We start from the raw sequence: 20,322 nt of genomic DNA, 5'->3' as shown, positions 1-20,322 counted from the left end.
TCATCAAATATATTTTTCATGCCTTGTGTTCAGTGGAGTCTAGGATAGAATTCGATTTGAAACATTGAAGCTTTCCATTTCATAAAGGGACAGTGAATGCACATTTACATCTGCATTCAGTGTCCCTTTATGAATGTTGACGACGTAATATAACGAAAGACTGGTTATGCTGTACTGCCTGACCTGACTGACCTATCTATCTTTTAAAACTAATTTTCGATCATAAATGAACATTCTGGATCTCATAAAAGAATTTACTTCTCCAACATATCATTGATCACTGTTACTACGACGTTCATGGAATTCGGATGGACTTGAACAGCAGATGGAAATCTTTTGGTTATTGTAAGCTCCTGGAGAAAATGACGGAATCTTTCTATCATATTCTCTGTTAGTTTCAAGAAATGCAATTCGAAAAAACTGTAGACCTATAAATTCCCACTGTCGTCCGTCTGTCCATCTATCCTTCCTTAATTTCGAGAAGGGAGTTAGATAAATGAAATCCGAGACCAGATTGAAAAGTCTAAGGGCAGGAGGCCCCGATTAACTATATGTGAACTTCTGATTCAAACCAGAAGTCACGTAATTTCAATTCAAAAATTTTCCGTGAAAGGAGTTACATAGATGACCGCACGACTCGATTACTAAAGGAAAAGTATAATGCACAGGAGCAAGCCCCTACTAATTTGAGATGGAGAACATATATTTTAAATTAAATAAATTTAAAAAATTTGATTTAAAATTGCAGCCCGGCATTGTAATGATGTCACAATAAATATTTGCCCGTTAGTATTGAAATAGAACGAAATGAATGATTATCAGATAAAAATTATTCTTAACAATAATTTAAATTCTTATAAAAAATGTTGAGGTTTTATATTCTTAACTTTTATTATGTTAGTAATTACAGTTTAAAAAATTACTGTACCTAGTTAAAAATTATTCTATTGTACAGTACATATAGAATCTATATGCATTATTATTCAATCTGTTTTATTTTTTACGTGAAAGGTTATAACAATATGTAACAGATCAGATATTAACATTGTATATTTACAAGTCTTATCACCCATTAAATATTCAACCGAATAACTTCATTATCGCTATTTTCATTTTATAGATAATAGCTATTTTTTCATAATTAACCTGTAAAAAAGGAATAATAATAAGAATATAATAAATATAAAAATAAGGCATTTTATTTAAAACGTTTTATTCTTTTTCCTTGTCTAATTGTGGTGAAAACCCCCCTTTTTTTGTATTATTTTCATTTCTTTCTAAATCTATTTTAACTTCTTATAATGAGTATAATTATAGAAAATTTATAGTAAATAATTAATAATAAATAATTAATAATAAATACAGGTATTGAAATATAGCCTAGTAAATGGAATATATTTGTTTCTCAATGGATTTATATAATTTGATTTCAAAAATGCATTAATATTCAAAACCAGGATTACTAAATAATTAAAATATTTCAAGAACTGAAATACAAATACGGTGTATATTTTCTGTTTTGTTTTTCATAAACAAAGCTTATATACTAATTACAATCTTCATGAATGAATTCTAACAAAGCACATAAAATTATTTCAATGATTATATGCTAATTTTAAATACATTGTTACAATTCAAAGTGAATTATACCAGTAATCTTTGTTTCTATGTTTTAGAACTAAGCTTTTTCTCGGAAATCGTTCCACGCAGCACGCAACTTTAGATCTTTAGACCATACTATATTTTACAAGGCCTCGCGGACAGGCTAAGTTGAACGTGTGAGATTTGCACCGATCTTCCGGAAACTGCCTATAATGACCCAATGCTATTGTACCACATCATTGCAGCAAACGAACCTGATGCTACCAATACGACCTGCAAATCAAACGGAGAAGTGCCGATTGGAGAGGTATCAGCATCTTCGAAGAAAACTCTCAGGTAACCATCGACAAATAATATGCTGATTGCATTTTTTGATGCCTGGAGTGTCGTGCATAAGGTTCATTATGCACGATATCCCTGTTAATCAATCAGTAAGCACCAGCTTATAACAGGTCTATATTTGATGTTCATGACGATTAACTATGCTGCAGAATGACCCACGCTGTCTTCCTAAGCTTGACCAGCCCGCCAGTGCATTAGGGATATGAGGTCTCGCGTTATCATGAAGAAGGCATCACGACTACAATGCCTTCATGATAACTCGACCTCTTGGCTGGAAAACAAGTGACAATGCTTCCTCGCCTGTCTAAACAGTCTATGAAAGGCAGGAATTTCAACAATGTGGGCGATATTCATCGGGCTGCGTACATACAACTCCATTACGGAAGAGGAGTTCCAGAACTGCTTGGAGGATTTTCAACATTGTTGGAATTATTGTATCGCTGTACGAGGATACTATTTTAGAGGAAGAACTTAGTAGGTTTCATTTATGTTTGTCATTCCAGAGAAAAAAGCTCAGTTCGCGAACGTTTGGGACAAAGGATGCATAATTCTTTTTTATGCAATTTCGAACTTTGCGTTAAAAATTAAGCAAGTTTGTTTCACAGAATCCCGATAAATTATAAATAATAGTATACTCTTGATATTGCATAATCAATTTCTTTATCTGTCTAATTATTTACTGCTTTATTCTTTATTCTTGCGTTTTACGGACGTATTCACGTCGAAAGACTCTGCTCTACTTGTTTTACGTGTAAAATATCATGGTGACGTGATTAAAAGTAATTACGGCGAGGGTTTTTATGCTAGTGGAATCTCTGCCTAAGACCCTTCCTAATCACAGCCTAATGTGCGAAATGCTTGACTGATATTCTGCACACTACGATTTAAAGATCCGATTTCTATTACTTATTTGAATGTAAGAAATAGTATTTATTTTCTTTTTAAAAAATCGAAATTTTGATATATAATGGAATGTAAATGTTATATGTTAAATAAAAATTATAAATATAATTTATTATATAAGAAAAAAAATATTACATGAAAATTATGTATTTTTTTTAACTCCTTCCGCTCTGTGGGCACTAAGAGGATCTCTTTTTTAGCAAGCCCATTATGGATTCGGCCAGGCCCATAATGTGGTGAGGGACGGGGTCTGACATATCTGGACGATCCACCCCCAAAAAATCCCCAGGAATTTTTCGGGGTGGATTCGATCCCGGGTCCCCCAGAATAGTAGGTTGTCACCTTGACTCATCAGCCATCCGGCCAAAAATTACGTATTGCTTATTGTCAATAACCAACTATCGTCAAAAATGTAAATCAACAATACACTAGAGAAGATATGAGAAGGGAATATATGCTAGCAACGTGTCTAAATAGATACTCGATAGGCTAATAATAACCCCTTTGCATGTATAAATAGATAATAAACAAGAAAGTATACAGGGTGTATCAGTACAGCAGTTACAAACTTTCAGGAGAGATAGAGTACACCTAGACCAGTGGTTCCCAACCTTTTTTCATTAGCGTACCCCGTGACATGTCATATCTCTAGATTGTACCCCTCATTTAAGAAATTTAGTGAGTACCTGTATTGTTAATTTTACATATTGTAACTTTAAATTAAAGAAAAAAAAAATAAATGAAAAAATGTATAAAAAGTTATGATTGTTGCAAGGAACATATTTTACCTAATAATTTTTTAATACTATTAGTTTGTGATACATAATATATTATTTTTTCTGCCATAATAACTAACTTTTTTCTGTACCCCTAAACAACCTATCGCGTACCCCTAGGGGTACGCGTACCACAGGTTGGGAATCGCTGACCTAGACGATGGGAAATCACATAGCAATGCATGATCGGAAACACTTTCCTGGCGAGGTAGTGACGGCATAAAACACAAAAAAGGAAGGACACGAACAGAGTGAGAAAATGTTTATTATTCTTGCGCACATGGAACGTCATCTGATGTTTCGGTTTACGTAGCGACATTTATTGCGTGCACTAGCCAAAGACGTCCCAGCATTTTTGCTGTACTAAGAATAATAAACATGTTTTCTCACCCTGTTCGTGTCCTTCCTTTCTCGTGTTTTGTGTCGTCACTACCGCGCCAGGAAAGTGTTTCCGACCATGCATTGCTATGTGATTTCCCATCGTCTAGGTGTACTCTCTCTCTCCTGAAAGTTTGTAACCTCTGTACTGATACACCCTGTATATTAATGGAATACTTATCAAAATCTAAATGTTAATTAAATGCAATTTTAGTACCTAAATTTTATTTGTAATCAAGGAGTACAACAACTAATTTACTCGTTTTATGCTAGATAATCAAAATATCTATCTACCAAGTTTAATGCCTTATCACAATTGAACTGTAAGTTGTACAAAACATACTCAAATTGCATTCATATCAGCATTTGAAGCTATATTTAATAATATGTTTATCTTACTTTCGAATTTAATCTCGATCTTTCTCAATCCTATCCCAAAATTTTAAATCACACTTTGAAAAATGTCTCTCGAAATAAATACTTCACACTCAAGTCCTTCCAGTCTTTGAGTTGATTTGACACACTATCCTCCTCTAGATAGCTTTGTAAAAAAAGCCAGCAACGAGTTGCTTAACTTTTCCGGTAACAGTTAAAACTGCTTGTGTGGCGCCGTCTGTTATGATATTTTATTATTAAAAGCTTTTTATATTTTTAATTATTATAAAATGCCAAGAAGCTTAATTTTGAGGATAGGAATGAGTTTAAAAAAATTATAAATGCTGATAACGAGTAAAATCCTCATTAAGTCCGACCCTACTACGACTCCTTTATCTTCCTACCCCATTGACCTTTAACCACCAAAACTAAATAGCATCAATCTCTCTACTATACAAACCACCCTGCAAAAGTTCAGAAATTTTCGACAAAAATCACAGGAATTATTAAGCTTCAAAGAGGGTAAACAAAATCGTGCCCCCCACACACATCCCCATCAATACGTACAGAAAAAAACACAAAGTTTTCGCATTTTTGCGATGTTTCAAGTTGCCCTAAGTTCAAAAATGTAGAAACCTTAGTGGATCATATTTTGCCCATCGCCATATTTTCCATCTGTTATATACAGATGGAAAATATGGCGATGACAGAGTCGGAAAAGTAAAAAGTCTGATTATTTCAGAACTGTAGTTTAAGATCAGTCAATTTCCCTCCGCGGTATTTGCCATGAAGCAAAGATCATTGAAGTTGAAAGTCATCATACGTCGTCATTCAGTTGTAATAAAGCAATGCTTGGTAGGTAAGATAGCCTTTGGGTCATTTTGTAAGATGGCGCATTTGTGAAAATAACTGTTATAATAGTATATTATAAAGATATATTCCATCAATAAATTATTAAAATCTATCACTTTAATCTGATCCAGAAAGAAAAGGATCTATATTTAATCTTAAGATTTAATTTATCTGAAATTTTAAGATTTTTTTAGTTTTTTTCGCAGTGTTTTCAGTTCTTAAAAGAAATCTACTGCCTGAAAAAAAGAAAGAATAATCATAAAATATTTATCATTTCGAAGTGTAAATTAAAAAAAAAATGATTTTAAATTAATATAAAGTTATGATAATATTAATAAAAAACAAAATTTTTATGCATATTTTTAAATATAAAACAATCATTCATCATCTACAACAATATACAGTTTTCATTTTTCCAATTTAATGATATGAAACTTTATTATTTGGAAGAAGTTTAGAAGCACATAGAAAAGGAGGGAGATAGAAGAAAATTTATTTTTTGCCTTAAGCAAGTTAGAAATGTGTATAAGATATATTAGATAGGAAAGAGGAGCAGAAACAGCGAATTTAAGAATCAGAGAAACCGCGAACAAAAGCATTCTATTGTATCGCTATCAGTAAAATCACAAGTCATAAAAAGTTGCAACAACCATATTTTAATCTCATATTATAATCTCAGTAATAGAAATAATAGTGCCAGCATAACGTTTTTAAAATTTAATTGCTGAATTTATTTTAATGCAACAGTTAATTTAAAAATTTACATTGAAATAAGATTGTGTGCCATTCAATTGAGAGGTATTTTGAACACATTTTGTCTCGTTAATTTGCTTATTTTTATTTATAAATATTTTTTACTTTATAATACACATAATAATAAGCAACATCTGGATAATGTCATATAATATTATTAAAAACTACTATAACAAAATTCTAAAAAAGTAGGATAAATGAAAGCTTAATTTGATATAAAATTCTGCAGAAAGCAAATTTTAACTCTATTTCTCACAGTTTCTTACTAAATTACGGAAAAGATAAACATACAACAAGCGAATAAAAATAACTATTTTATCATTAATTACTAAACTACTAATAAAAAATTAATACATATTAAATACGTAATAGAAAGAACACGTAAAATATAAAATGAGTTCTAATTAGAGTCTACTGTCAACTCATTTTTATTTACACTGATTAGTTTCTTAATTAAATCAGCTATCGAATTAACTTTAAATAAGCTTTTTTATTTTTTAAAACTATTATTTAAAACTCACTTAATTGAATGAGAATAGAGTTTTTAGAAAATTTGAAAAAAAATGATTAAATTTAATAAATTTCAAAACTGTATACGCTTATTTAGCATCAAAATATGAAAACGAAATAATGAAAATGAAAAAGAACTAAGGAAATATTTACAAAATATCTAAAACATATTTTAGGCAGGTAAAATCAATATTTGAAGAGTATAAAACCAGCTATTTGCAATTTCTCTAAAATTAATAAATCACAATTATTTCTTCAAAACTCCATTTGCCTTATCTGAATATTGGTTTATATTAAATATATCGATTTTTTAAATATCAATTTGAAGTTGAAATATTTTTATATTATATTACTATAAAATTTAAAGTAGACAAAATTTCTACATTCAAACTATAGATTAATTTAAAATGTTTACTATCGAAAAATAACTTTCTTTGTTTTTATGGTGTAATTAAACAAGAGAAATTGATAAAATAGGCTCTTTAAAAAACTTTTACAAAATATAACAACAAACTTTTTTATCAAACCATACTTAGTTTCTGGAATTAATGTTTGTCTTTTTAATACAAAAGAAAACATCAAATAAACGACAATTTAAACTATAAAAATTAAGACTGAGACGTACACACTATATATTTTATTAAATACCTTATTAAAAGTGATTAAAATAAATCACTCTTTCAAATTATTGCATCCTCCTTGTGGTACAATAAGATACAACTCTACAATTTAATCATTTTCGTTCGTATTATCTCTATAGAAAAGTCATTTCGGTTAAATTACAAAACATTAAAATGTATCCAATTCAAACAGTGAACTTTGAGGATCTTCTTCACTGTTATAATTATCAGAAAAATAAACGAATAACTTTATTACCGAACTTTTAATTGTAAACTAAATACAGTAAGGAAAGACACAAACTATAACGGTACCTCGATATCCATATTTGAGCGTTGAGCTGGAGGAGGAGCATGCATTGGATGTTCTGATGTAATTGTATGATGTCTACGAACTTGAGACCTCTTCATTGCTTGGCTACTCGATGGTCTATGTCCATCTGCAGCTTCCAGCCTCTGGCCGCCAGATGGGGCTACATACAAATATAACATTAATTATGTAATGATACCAATTTCAAATGCAATATTTGACATGTTAGTAATAATATTATATATTGATAATTATTTAATAGCTCATCTACAAATGTAATGTTAGTTCATTGACAATAAATTATTCTTCATACATTTTATAAGCAATATTTCATAAAATTTAACTGTTATTTGTTGTCTCTTTTAAAACATAATAGAAAATATTAAACTCATCTAATAAACCAGTCTAAATTCATTTGGAATTATCTGTAGTCGATAGACCACTTAAGAAATTATAACCTTATACTTCATTTATATGCATAACGTGAACTCTTATTTATTAATTATTTATAAATTTATTCGAATATTAATAGGTACGACATTTTAGATGGACCATAATTCATTCTCACATTTCTCCATTTTCTGTTTAATGCTTCACGAGATTTAAAATGAAAATTAAATTCTGTTAGGTTGTTATCAGGAACACTCAACTAATGAATTTCTTCGATCGTTAATGTTCTTTCTCTTATCACATTTTACGTTAGTTTATCATTCAACCGTTTTTATGTTAGATATTTATTCTGTATAACTACAATCTAAATAACTTATTTGCGCAAATAAAATTGTTGTTGTTACCAAAAAAAGAACAAAAAAACTAATATTTCTTTTCAGTTAATGGAGACTTCTTCCGAACTATGACGGGTTTCTAGAAGAATTGCGAAGAAACTATCAATGTAGCAACAAAGAAGCGCAATTTTTATAAGCTATAGAGTCTCCATATCAGAAGAGATGCCTTACTACTATGAGGACATTCACTTGTAAGAGTAAATCGATATTTGGAGACATTTATCCTTCTCTGGGAAATGTACGCTCGACTTGTGAACTTAAATGTCTAAAAATTAGAATAAATAGAATATATGGCTATTTAAAATTCTATTGCAAAAAAAATCACAAATAATAAAATATAATTCTTGAATTGATAACTTTAGCAAGTGTATATACAAACATTTTTTTTTGTAAAAAGTTTTAAAAATATATAAAACGAACTATAAATAATTAAAAATTCAGTTTTAATTATAACTATGTATATTAAAATTACAGAAAGAATCAGTTTAAAATAATAATGCAGTCATGTAATTTTGTCGTCTTCTAATTTTTTCTTTCATTAAAAGAAAGAGAAAAAAAGGCATTATTTGTATTTAAATTGTATAGTAGGTGGTAATCTGAGAGATCGATCTACATAAAGCTGACTTTTTGTGCGTTTAAATTAACATATAAATTGCTACATATTAATTGTTATATAATGGTAATTAATGACACTTGAATTATTAATTACGTGGTAAAGTATTAATATAAATAATTAAAGTATGTTAAATGCTAAATACGGATATTAGACTCAAAACCTGGAACAGAAGTATATTAACATATTAATTAAAATTGGCTTTTATTTTGAGATTTTTTTTGTAAGTAAAAATATTTATTATCTTAAAAATATTAGTTTCTTTAAATATTTTTAAATTATGCAATTAATGTATAAAAGTAATTAAACATTATATATATAGTTTTGAAGAGAAGTATTAAAAAAATAAATACAAAATGTTTCCAGATTTTATTTAACTATTTATTTTCCAGTTTCTTTGTTTTTTTTTTCTTTTGTTATTTTACTTTAATTTTTTTATGTATTAGTCATCGTTGATAACATATAGCATATTTCTGGCTTCTAGCCTATTTCATGGAATGATTTAAGTTTTTATTATCTTATTATTTTCTGTAAAATTTTGATAAAAAATTTGTTTTTAAATTATAATTCTTATGGTTAGTTACTTAAATTGTAAATATATATATAAATATTCAATACGGTAAATAAGTTTTTCTCAATAATCTTGAATTTGGTCAATTTTATGGTGAAGTTGTAGAATGAAGTTAATTTAAAATATATTGAAAAGAAAATTGAAACTTATTCCAATTATATATTTAGATTTTTAAATATCATATTGATTTAAAATTAATTTGAAAACTTTTCAAAAAAATGTTAGCTTCAAAAGCAATTTGAAACATGAATCCTATCAGCAGGAAACCAAAATCCCTTTAGGAAAGAGTAAGTCGTTTGCAAAAGAAATTTTTGGAACCAAAATCACAAGGGAATGAAACGCTTTTAGTAAAAGAAATAGGAAGTCAATGGAGCAAAGAATACGAAAAAATCATGAAAGGAAAGATAAAGCAGAATAAGTGTAAAAGTTAAAAGGCGAGATCCATGAAAACAAGGACGTCATCAATAAATCAACAATGGCCTGTGCACATCCGACACGCTATCTTGTGTTAAAGAAATTTTTTCTTTCTGTTCGATATTTCTTTATTTCCTAAACGAAAATTGAAGTAAATTGATGAATTACATAAGCAACAAAATATCTTATTTGAATAATGAAGTCTTATAGTTACATTAATGAGATTTTAAAAGTATGCAAATACGTATGCAAGTTAATTTGCTTTAGGAAGTTTTATGCCACGTATATAATTTATTTCCGTCTTTTCTTTTGTGCATAATTTATAGCTACTTATAAATAATGATTTATTAAANATTTAGATTTTTAAATATCATATTGATTTAAAATTAATTTGAAAACTTTTCAAAAAAATGTTAGCTTCAAAAGCAATTTGAAACATGAATCCTATCAGCAGGAAACCAAAATCCCTTTAGGAAAGAGTAAGTCGTTTGCAAAAGAAATTTTTGGAACCAAAATCACAAGGGAATGAAACGCTTTTAGTAAAAGAAATAGGAAGTCAATGGAGCAAAGAATACGAAAAAATCATGAAAGGAAAGATAAAGCAGAATAAGTGTAAAAGTTAAAAGGCGAGATCCATGAAAACAAGGACGTCATCAATAAATCAACAATGGCCTGTGCACATCCGACACGCTATCTTGTGTTAAAGAAATTTTTTCTTTCTGTTCGATATTTCTTCATTTCCTAAACGAAAATTGAAGTAAATTGATGAATTACATAAGCAACAAAATATCTTATTTGAATAATGAAGTCTTATAGTTACATTAATGAGATTTTAAAAGTATGCAAATACGTATGCAAGTTAATTTGCTTTAGGAAGTTTTATGCCACGTATATAATTTATTTCCGTCTTTTCTTTTGTGCATAATTTATAGCTACTTATAAATAATGATTTATTAAACCAAATTATTATAAGATATATCAAATACTCTATAACAAAACTAAATAAAAATTATAAAATAAATATTGGTGTAATGATATTTTAAAAGATAATATATGTATAAAGATAAAATCTATATATAAAGAATTATTTACATACATTTTTGTAGCTTCTACTTATATTCTAACAGTCACATAAGAATTGATTTTAATATTAACAATTTTGATTAATTTAATTAAGTATTGTATAATATAATTTTCAAAAAATTGTTACAATGAAAAATGAATAGTTAATAATTAATTAAATTTTAATAATAATTAATTAAATTTTGTTGATTAGAAAGAAATAATTAAAAAGTGTAATGGAACTGAATGAAATAACAGAAATACATAATATTAATGCCATTATTATTATTTCATTTTTTAAAAATATATTTTAATATATAAATTTTGGCAGATGCCCTAATAATTTAATATTTTTAATTTTCTAATTTACATTAAGTTTTTAATTCTATTATTTCTCAAATGAGTATTTATAAAAGAACGTAATTTTAAATAGAATCTTAATACTATGTTTCTGAATTCTGCTTTATATGCTAATTTATGTTAAGCATATTACATGAAAGATAAACTTTCATACATTCAAAATTTTCTTATTCTGTTTTAAACAATATTTCAATGTGTATTTATACACATAGTTTATAACTTCAGATTGCTGTTACTATTTTTTTGCTTCACTCTTTTAGAAATATTTCATTATTACGGTAGATTTAAAGAAAGGTCTAAAGGCTTCTTCAACTATTACAATGTTTATGTTATTAAATCAAATGTATGGAATTGTACAAAGAAATCGATCAAACTAAATTTCAAAAATTCCTTGTTTACTATTTCTTAAAAATTTAATGTGAAAACGAATGGCTGAAAAAATGTAATTTTAAATACACTTTTACCTTAAAAAAATAATTAAACATTAGATAACTTGAAGCATATTCAAAATGCTTTTCGAGATTTATTATCATTTATAATAAAATTAAATGCTATTAACTTTAATTAGACACAAACTCTCCTCAATAAATGTACAAATTTTCAAAAATATAAATTTTAATCTTTAAACATATGGAATTAATTTATTTATTTAATTTATTACTCCTATAGTATTCTAGCGCTAAGAATATTTTAAAATATTAAATATTGTGCTTTTTTATTACTTTAGGAAGGCAAAAAATTTCTTTAGGTTTACTAATGTAATATATTTTAATACATATCAAAACGATAAAAAAAATCAAGAAAAACATATTTTAAAATAAATTTTTTAAAACTCGACAGAAATCCTTCTAAAATAGATGTCATTATCAGCTGTCATATTCCATTTGAGTAGAGAATAAACAGTTCTTGACTGAAAAGCTCTTTATAATGTCAAACTCAGGATGTCAAAATCAGATTGTAATCATGCTGAGATTGTGTTATCCATAGAACTTGAATCCTTTATATATTTTGATCACGGTTTTAGAGTTTTGAAATGATAAATCTTAGATCAATAATACATATAAATTGCCAGCGATATCTTTTGTAAGAAATATTTTAATTTAGGAAAATTAATTACTACGCTCTGCCTATTTATAATGGATGGATTTCCTCTTAACATAGGTAATTTATCAAGTATGAAAGTTATAAATTATTCAAAAATATACATATAGCGATTTATATAACAACTTTCAATACTGATATACAAAAAAAAATAAAGATCTTTATCTCTAGATACTTAGTTTTATTCGTGTAGTTANAAACTTTATTGCATAATTTTGATGACTTTTCATACAATAGAAGAGACATGTCATCAAAATATAACCTAGTCTGTGTAATGTTTTAAGAAAAATAAATTTCTATAGTTATTTTTGTTATTAAATATTATTGAAATAATAAAAATCAAAATGATAAAAACTTTTACGTTATTGTAATTTTTATGGTATATAAAAGTGCATAAAAAATTCTGCAATACATATATGTCATGATATGTTATTAAAATATAAACTTGCAGTAATATATTCGAGGCTGACAACATTTCATGTTCTTTCCTTATCGATTACGTGACAGCTGCAAAACTAAACACAATATAGAAAAAGCATAGAACCATTTGTCCACCTACATTTATCAGATTATTCAAATTACCATAACTCTGTCTTCCAAAAAGATCCTCCCTAATGATGGCAGCGATTTTTCACAAGAATTCAATAGAACTTGATAAAGGCAAGAAGACGATAAATATTCCATTTACAGCATAATATTAAGTACACAAACATTTGATTAATATCATATTTAAAGAAACATTATTAATAGGGATATTTATCTTCACTTTCTACTCCCAATGGGAATCAGAATAGATATATTATTTGCTTTAATTTATTTCATCGTAAAATAGTCTTTGGAATCTCTTAGGTGAGTATTGTGACTCAAGAACATCCATTGTTGTTCTAGAATCCGTTCATTGATGTCAACTGAACTAGCCTTCTTGACAACGAGTGGAAATAAATGTCCACCGGACATGTCACTTCAATACGTACAAACAAGGTTAGAATCGCTCACGAGTGACACCTTGTAAAGTAAATAAAAGTAAAGACGTGCCTTGAAGTATTTTAAGTCTTTAGCTGCTGATCAAATTTCAAGCTATAATGTAGCTTCAAATTTGTAATCATTAAAACGAAAACTCTGTGTACAAAACGTTAAAACACTCATCTATATTGTTGCTTATAATTAAAATAAAATAAAATAATTTTTCTTTTAAACATATTTAGTTAAATTTAACTGATTTACATGAGAAATGCAATGTATAATAATATATTAGTGTGCATTATACATTTATAATACATATTTGTGTTGAAACGTTTCAAGATATTTCCCAGAATTATTTTCTCTTCAATCATTATAAGTTTCAAACCATGCAAAATTGAAATGTCTCACTTTACTCAGTTATAATATGAGAAATAACAACAACCGAGAAACTAGTCAACTAATATAATTTCGTAGTTATGAAGCAAAACTTCAAAGTAGAGTAATCTTTGGAGAGAAAATTAATTGTTTATCAATTGATGGATGGCATTTGAATTGTTCCGTAAACATGTTATCACGGTTAAAACGTTGCTGTTATTAAAAAATACGACTACTTTAGCTTGAAGCTTTTCCAAGACAAATTAAAAAATATATATTTCGAACCTAAGAATAAAAACTATTTACAAATTTCCTGAACTGAGTAATAAAATAGCTGAAAAATTAATGACAAAACTCAAACATGAGACACTAAATATTTCGATTTAACATCAAAGAGATGCTTTTATAATAAATTTATATCTGAATTACATGATCTAAAATCGATATCGCTTTTGAAACACGATTATAAAAATTATTAATATAACTCAAAGTAAAAAATAATAAATATTATATAAAAGCTATTACTTTATCAATCTATTAATGAACATTAATTATATATGATTATTTACTGATAATAACAAATATCTATTTAGACGATAGTTTTTATTTTAAATTCCAATTATAAATTTAGCTTATCTTTGAATATTATAATAAATTTGTTAGATTATTAATAAAATATACTATCAATATAATTGACTTTGTAGAATCTTATATTAGTTACGTAAAATTAAAAATTTTTCTGTTAAAAATTCTAATTTGTGTGTCATTAAAAAGTGAAATGCAAAAATAGTTTTTTCCAATTCGATTTTCTTTTAATTTGATAATGTTTGTGAAATACGACCATGAAATCAAAAAGATTACCAAAGAATGAATTGAAGAAAGAAAAAACATAGATCAATTCAACGCAAAAATCTTAAAAATCTGAACAATAATTGTTAAAGGATTTCATCGATTGACTCACAACAGAAAATGCACAAAGCTTGTTCACGTAGATATCTTTTAGCTCAATCCATTTTCTTCTCTGTCTCTATACTTACAGCATGGCGCCTATGATTGTAGACAGTTGTTCATCAGTTTCTGACAAAAGAAAAAATCGTTTATATCTAGTTGACTCAAATCTTTCGGAAAAGTATTTTCTATTGGAGACATCCGAGTTAAAACTTATAATGGTTGACAGACATAAATATGTCTCTTGAAGAGTGGATTTTGTTTATAAAAGAAGATATTTTAAATAATAAAACCTATTATTACTTTATAATTAAAATGATTATTCTAATCTTAATGGCATTTGTTAATCATTTTAATTTCAATGCTTTCTTATTTATTGAAATTTTAAATTTAGAGTATTTAAATTCTTGGCATTCATCTTTGACAGGCCGATCCTCCCTTTTCCAATCTCAGTTGCAAATGAAGATAGACAAACTTAGATGCGAGTGTATTTTATTTGCGTAAACATGTTACATTCGATTCGAGTTTAAATAGAATTTTTTTTTAATCAAAGCACTGATTGATTCTTAATGAGAACTTTCAGTTCAATATCTTTATACCACAGAGGCTGATATTTATTGCATTTAAATTAACTAAATGCCTGTAACAAAAGGCGTATTAATTAAATAATGAAAAATTTTGAAAAACTTTATTGCATAATTTTGATGACTTTTCATACAATAGAAGAGACATGTCATCAAAATATAACCTAGTCTGTGTAATGTTTTAAGAAAAATAAATTTCTATAGTTATTTTTGTTATTAAATATTATTGAAATAATAAAAATCAAAATGATAAAAACTTTTACGTTATTGTAATTTTTATGGTATATAAAAGTGCATAAAAAATTCTGCAATACATATATGTCATGATATGTTATTAAAATATAAACTTGCAGTAATATATTCGAGGCTGACAACATTTCATGTTCTTTCCTTATCGATTACGTGACAGCTGCAAAACTAAACACAATATAGAAAAAGCATAGAACCATTTGTCCACCTACATTTATCAGATTATTCAAATTACCATAACTCTGTCTTCCAAAAAGATCCTCCCTAATGATGGCAGCGATTTTTCACAAGAATTCAATAGAACTTGATAAAGGCAAGAAGACGATAAATATTCCATTTACAGCATAATATTAAGTACACAAACATTTGATTAATATCATATTTAAAGAAACATTATTAATAGGGATATTTATCTTCACTTTCTACTCCCAATGGGAATCAGAATAGATATATTATTTGCTTTAATTTATTTCATCGTAAAATAGTCTTTGGAATCTCTTAGGTGAGTATTGTGACTCAAGAACATCCATTGTTGTTCTAGAATCCGTTCATTGATGTCAACTGAACTAGCCTTCTTGACAACGAGTGGAAATAAATGTCCACCGGACATGTCACTTCAATACGTACAAACAAGGTTAGAATCGCTCACGAGTGACACCTTGTAAAGTAAATAAAAGTAAAGACGTGCCTTGAAGTATTTTAAGTCTTTAGCTGCTGATCAAATTTCAAGCTATAATGTAGCTTCAAATTTGTAATCATTAAAACGAAAACTCTGTGTATGTATACCCATATATTTTAAGAATACCGATGAATGACTATCATCTTGATTTTTAAATCCTAAATAAATGCTTAATTAATAATTCTAAACTTTTGATAAATTTATATAATGTAAAATTGTTATATATTCTATTTAGATTCAATAGCTAGATTTTTCCAAAGATTTACCCACTTTTTTAAATTAAAAACAGAATTTATGTTCTAATTTTGGCTCTTTCCGTCTTGAAAGACTAAGAGGAACTTTTTTCAACACATCGTGGCATTATGAGGGATAGGACCGACCTAATAGGGCTAGACCATCCACAAAACATGCTTAGGGTTGCTCATCCTACTCGATTACGGATCCCCAGAGCAGGGGTTTCACGCCTTAACCTCTTCGTTTGTGAGATCGTCAAAAACAAGATTTTATAAATAAGCCATTCTATTTATTTATCTTAAAAACGTTTTCAGTTTTCCGAATTTCTTAATTTTTTATTCTATTTTCAATTAATAAATCAAAAAAGATCAATTACCATTCACAAAGCAATAATTAAGAGGAATTATTATGGAAATTTTTCGATAGAACTATATCGTGTCACTGACTTGGTGGAACTAAGACAGAAACGTGGCCAGACTGTCGCTGGGTATATCATTATGACAAGCAATTGACAAGAATATGACTTGGTCGTTCGGTTCCTATGGTTACCGAGAGAACATTAACGACATTTCTTGGAATATTAAGAACCAGAAGCTCAAAAGGACAGAATTAACATTGTTATATCCATCGATTTCTTCGAATAAATTAATATGCAAACTTAGCCGTCACAGTCATCACTTCTCGGATAATATGAACTAACCTTCAAGTGTGTCACCAAATCGATATAATACTTCGTATCCATAAACGAAGTCACTTATATAATAACAATAATTATTTAAAGATTTATTTGTATATATTAATATAAGACATTTCAATAAAGAATAAAATTAATTCTTTTTTATGTATAAATTATACCAGCATATATCTAATCTCTGTAGTTTTTATGCATCAATATTTAAAAAAAAAATTATAAGCTTTGGTACTTAATAATAATTATTAATCGAATATGTCAGTGATAGGCAAACTACGAGTTACAACATCACACAGGAGTCGTGGAAAATTTTCAAAAATAAAACATGGCATAAAAACAGAAAAAGAATGGAGCAACCAAGCTTCACATTACGCTATAATTGATCATTCGAGCTAAAAAAAATAACAAAAATTAATTGAGTTTTATCAAATTTCTGTTTAAAATAGGGAAATCGCCGGTAAAATGAGGACCGAAATATATTATGTTGATGACTTATACTAGAATGAATAAAATCTAACATCTTATAATTTTTAAATGAATTTATTTTATTGGCTATTAAGTTGTATATGCATTTAGAAACATTATCGATAGAACTATATCGTGTCACTGACTTGATGGAATTAAGATAGAAACGTGGCCAGACTGTCGCTGGATCAGTCAGTAGCAAAAATATAGAAAAAACGCCCGAAGTACTTTTAAATAAGAATTTAGATGTTTAATTCATTAGGTTATGTTCTAATTCTAATATTTTAACATTGTCCTGTTTACTTACATTAAATTACCTTTTAGGCCATTAAAATTATCATCATAATACAGTAGTAGAATTTCAGAAATAGCAGAAATAATATTTTATCTTTTTATCTTAAAATTTATCTTTACAAAATAAAGAAAGATAAGTAATGAAAAATTTTGAAAAACTTTATTGCATAATTTTGATGACTTTTCATACAATAGAAGAGACATGTCATCAAAATATAACCTAGTCTGTGTAANAATCTCGTAAAATATATTTTATTCGATTCAAATTTCATCTAACTACACACATGTGGATTTTCTAAATATTATATAAATAATCTTAAATTAGTAATATTAGATTAAATACATATTTCAATGCATTAAATATTTTTGACTGAATTTTGATATAAAATTTTTAAAATTATTATTATTAATTCCTATAAATAGAATATTTAATTCTCTACATGTTCTAATAGCAATGTATATAGAAAATAAATGTGCTAATTTACTATTATTAAATTCATTTCGTAACTCGAATACTATATTAAAATATCATAACTTTAATTATTCGTTATCTCACTGAAGTTATGAATTTACAAGTTAAAGGAAATAATAAATAATTAGATTATTATTAACAATTAAAATGTAAATATTTAAGTATAATTTGTAACGATATTCGTATCTTATAGTATAATATATACAGTACATCCTTTTATTATGCAATATTTAATTTGTCTAAAAGTTACGGTATTTGTTCTCATTATAAAATATAGAAATACTGCATAAAGGCTTTTGTATTATATTCTGTTAACATAAACGCATTATAAAATGTTCATTAATTTTAAAAATGATTAAAATTTTAATATCTAGAAGTGTTTTAATTCCTATAATTAAGCTATAGTTTTATTTTAAAATACACTGCTAAACAAAATTCTATATTAAAAAAATAACAACGACAATTAATAGTGTATTGTTTCAAATTGTTTAATGCAATACTAAAAAAAAAATATTTTTAGAGAAGAGAGAATTATTGAACTTACAGAAGTGGAAAAATAAATGAAGTCTGTGTCAGTTAAAGTTCAATTCATATTTTATACATCGTTAACTAAGAAAATGAAATTGAGGAAAACATAATTCCAGATGAATTACTTATTTCTTTAACCAATTATTTTTTCAATGTGGATTGAATTGAATTTTCTTCGTGTTCGTAATGCATTATTAACTATACAGTATAATTACCTCTAATTTTATTTATTATAAATAGGCCTAATTTGCAATATGATTCAATTAATATAAATGAAGGATTGATTGCAATGATCCATCCGAAACTGCTGTAAAAAATCGTAAATATCCGGATTAGGCCCTCCAAGAGAATACTTTACAGAGCCAGTGATTATCTAGCACAGTAGTCTCCAAAGTGGGGTACGAAAAGTGATACTTGGGGTACGCCAAGTTTCCTTTTAAAATACTGTATATTATATTATATCATAGGAGATATAACTTATACTTAGGGTATAACTTATAATACAGGTATAACTTCGTCTTAGGGGTAGCGGTCAAAAAAGTTTGGAGATCACTGATCTAGCACACTAAACTGAACAACAATTAAATAGAAAACTTTCTAAAAATCTTCATTTTCATTACAATTTCTTTTTATAAGCCTTTTTATAATAATAATTTTCGTTAAAAAGAATACTCAAGTTTAACTGGAAGTTTTCTAGTAGATTTTATATTAAAGGTAATTCTATTTCACTAATATGTAAATTTTCAACTAAGAGCATGGAGTGTGATATATTTAAAGGATTAAAAACTTTAGAAATAAAGCAATCCGAAAAACTATTCACCTGTTTATCCGAAAAGATATTCATTTGATGCAGAGCTATCGAGATTTCAAACGGAAAAAAGTTTTTATTGTACAAAAGGATAATCGAAATAAATGTAATTTCTATTCATAGTATCTTCTTTTGTATATAGATTAGCCTGTTTTCTTTTGAAAATAATATATTTCCTCGAAATATATCTGAGTAAAACNAAACTTTCTAAAAATCTTCATTTTCATTACAATTTCTTTTTATAAGCCTTTTTATAATAATAATTTTCGTTAAAAAGAATACTCAAGTTTAACTGGAAGTTTTCTAAAACAAATTTAAATAGATACATTTCTTTTAAACATTTCTACTTTTTATTTTGGCTTTTACAAAAATTGATACGTCCGTGTTGATCATTAAAACATTTGTCCATTCTTTTTAACTATGTTTAGACATTATTATGAATTCCTTTATCTGTTAAGAATTTAAAGCAGAGATAGAAATCGGTAGAAGCAAATTCCAGATTGTGTGGAAAATGTGGAAAACTTTTCCACTAAGTCATGGTGTTTTTTTCAGTAAAGAAATTCGCAATGTGTGAATGCGAATTTCTGTAGTAAAATAATTTTTTTTTCTTTTTGATTAAATCGAAACGTTTCTTTTTGAGTCTTGCACAAGTTTAGAATGAAATATTGTTGTTGAAATAAAACTTTCAGTTTTATATGGAAATAACAT

At 27.0% G+C, this 20,322-nt stretch overlaps 1 protein-coding gene across 2 annotated transcripts in view; it reads right to left on the bottom strand.

Annotated features, from left to right (window-relative positions):
* Positions 1-7,022: 7,022 nt before the first annotated feature.
* LOC111629247 overlaps positions 7,023-20,322 on the bottom strand; it is a 235,408-nt gene continuing 222,108 nt past the window's right edge. For both annotated transcript variants that reach the window (XM_023373129.1, XM_023373130.1), the window contains exon 4: positions 7,023-7,581. In XM_023373129.1, coding sequence (XP_023228897.1) covers positions 7,412-7,581 — 170 coding nt within the window. In that variant the 3' untranslated portion in view covers positions 7,023-7,411. The remainder of the gene's footprint in view (positions 7,582-20,322) is intronic.

The sequence above is a fragment of the Centruroides sculpturatus genome, unplaced genomic scaffold (assembly GCF_000671375.1).
Source record: "Centruroides sculpturatus isolate CEXI.00-Female unplaced genomic scaffold, Cexi_2.0 scaffold535, whole genome shotgun sequence".
Taxonomy (NCBI): Eukaryota; Metazoa; Arthropoda; class Arachnida; order Scorpiones; family Buthidae; genus Centruroides; species Centruroides sculpturatus.
This window is presented reverse-complemented; position numbering and strand designations above follow the sequence as displayed.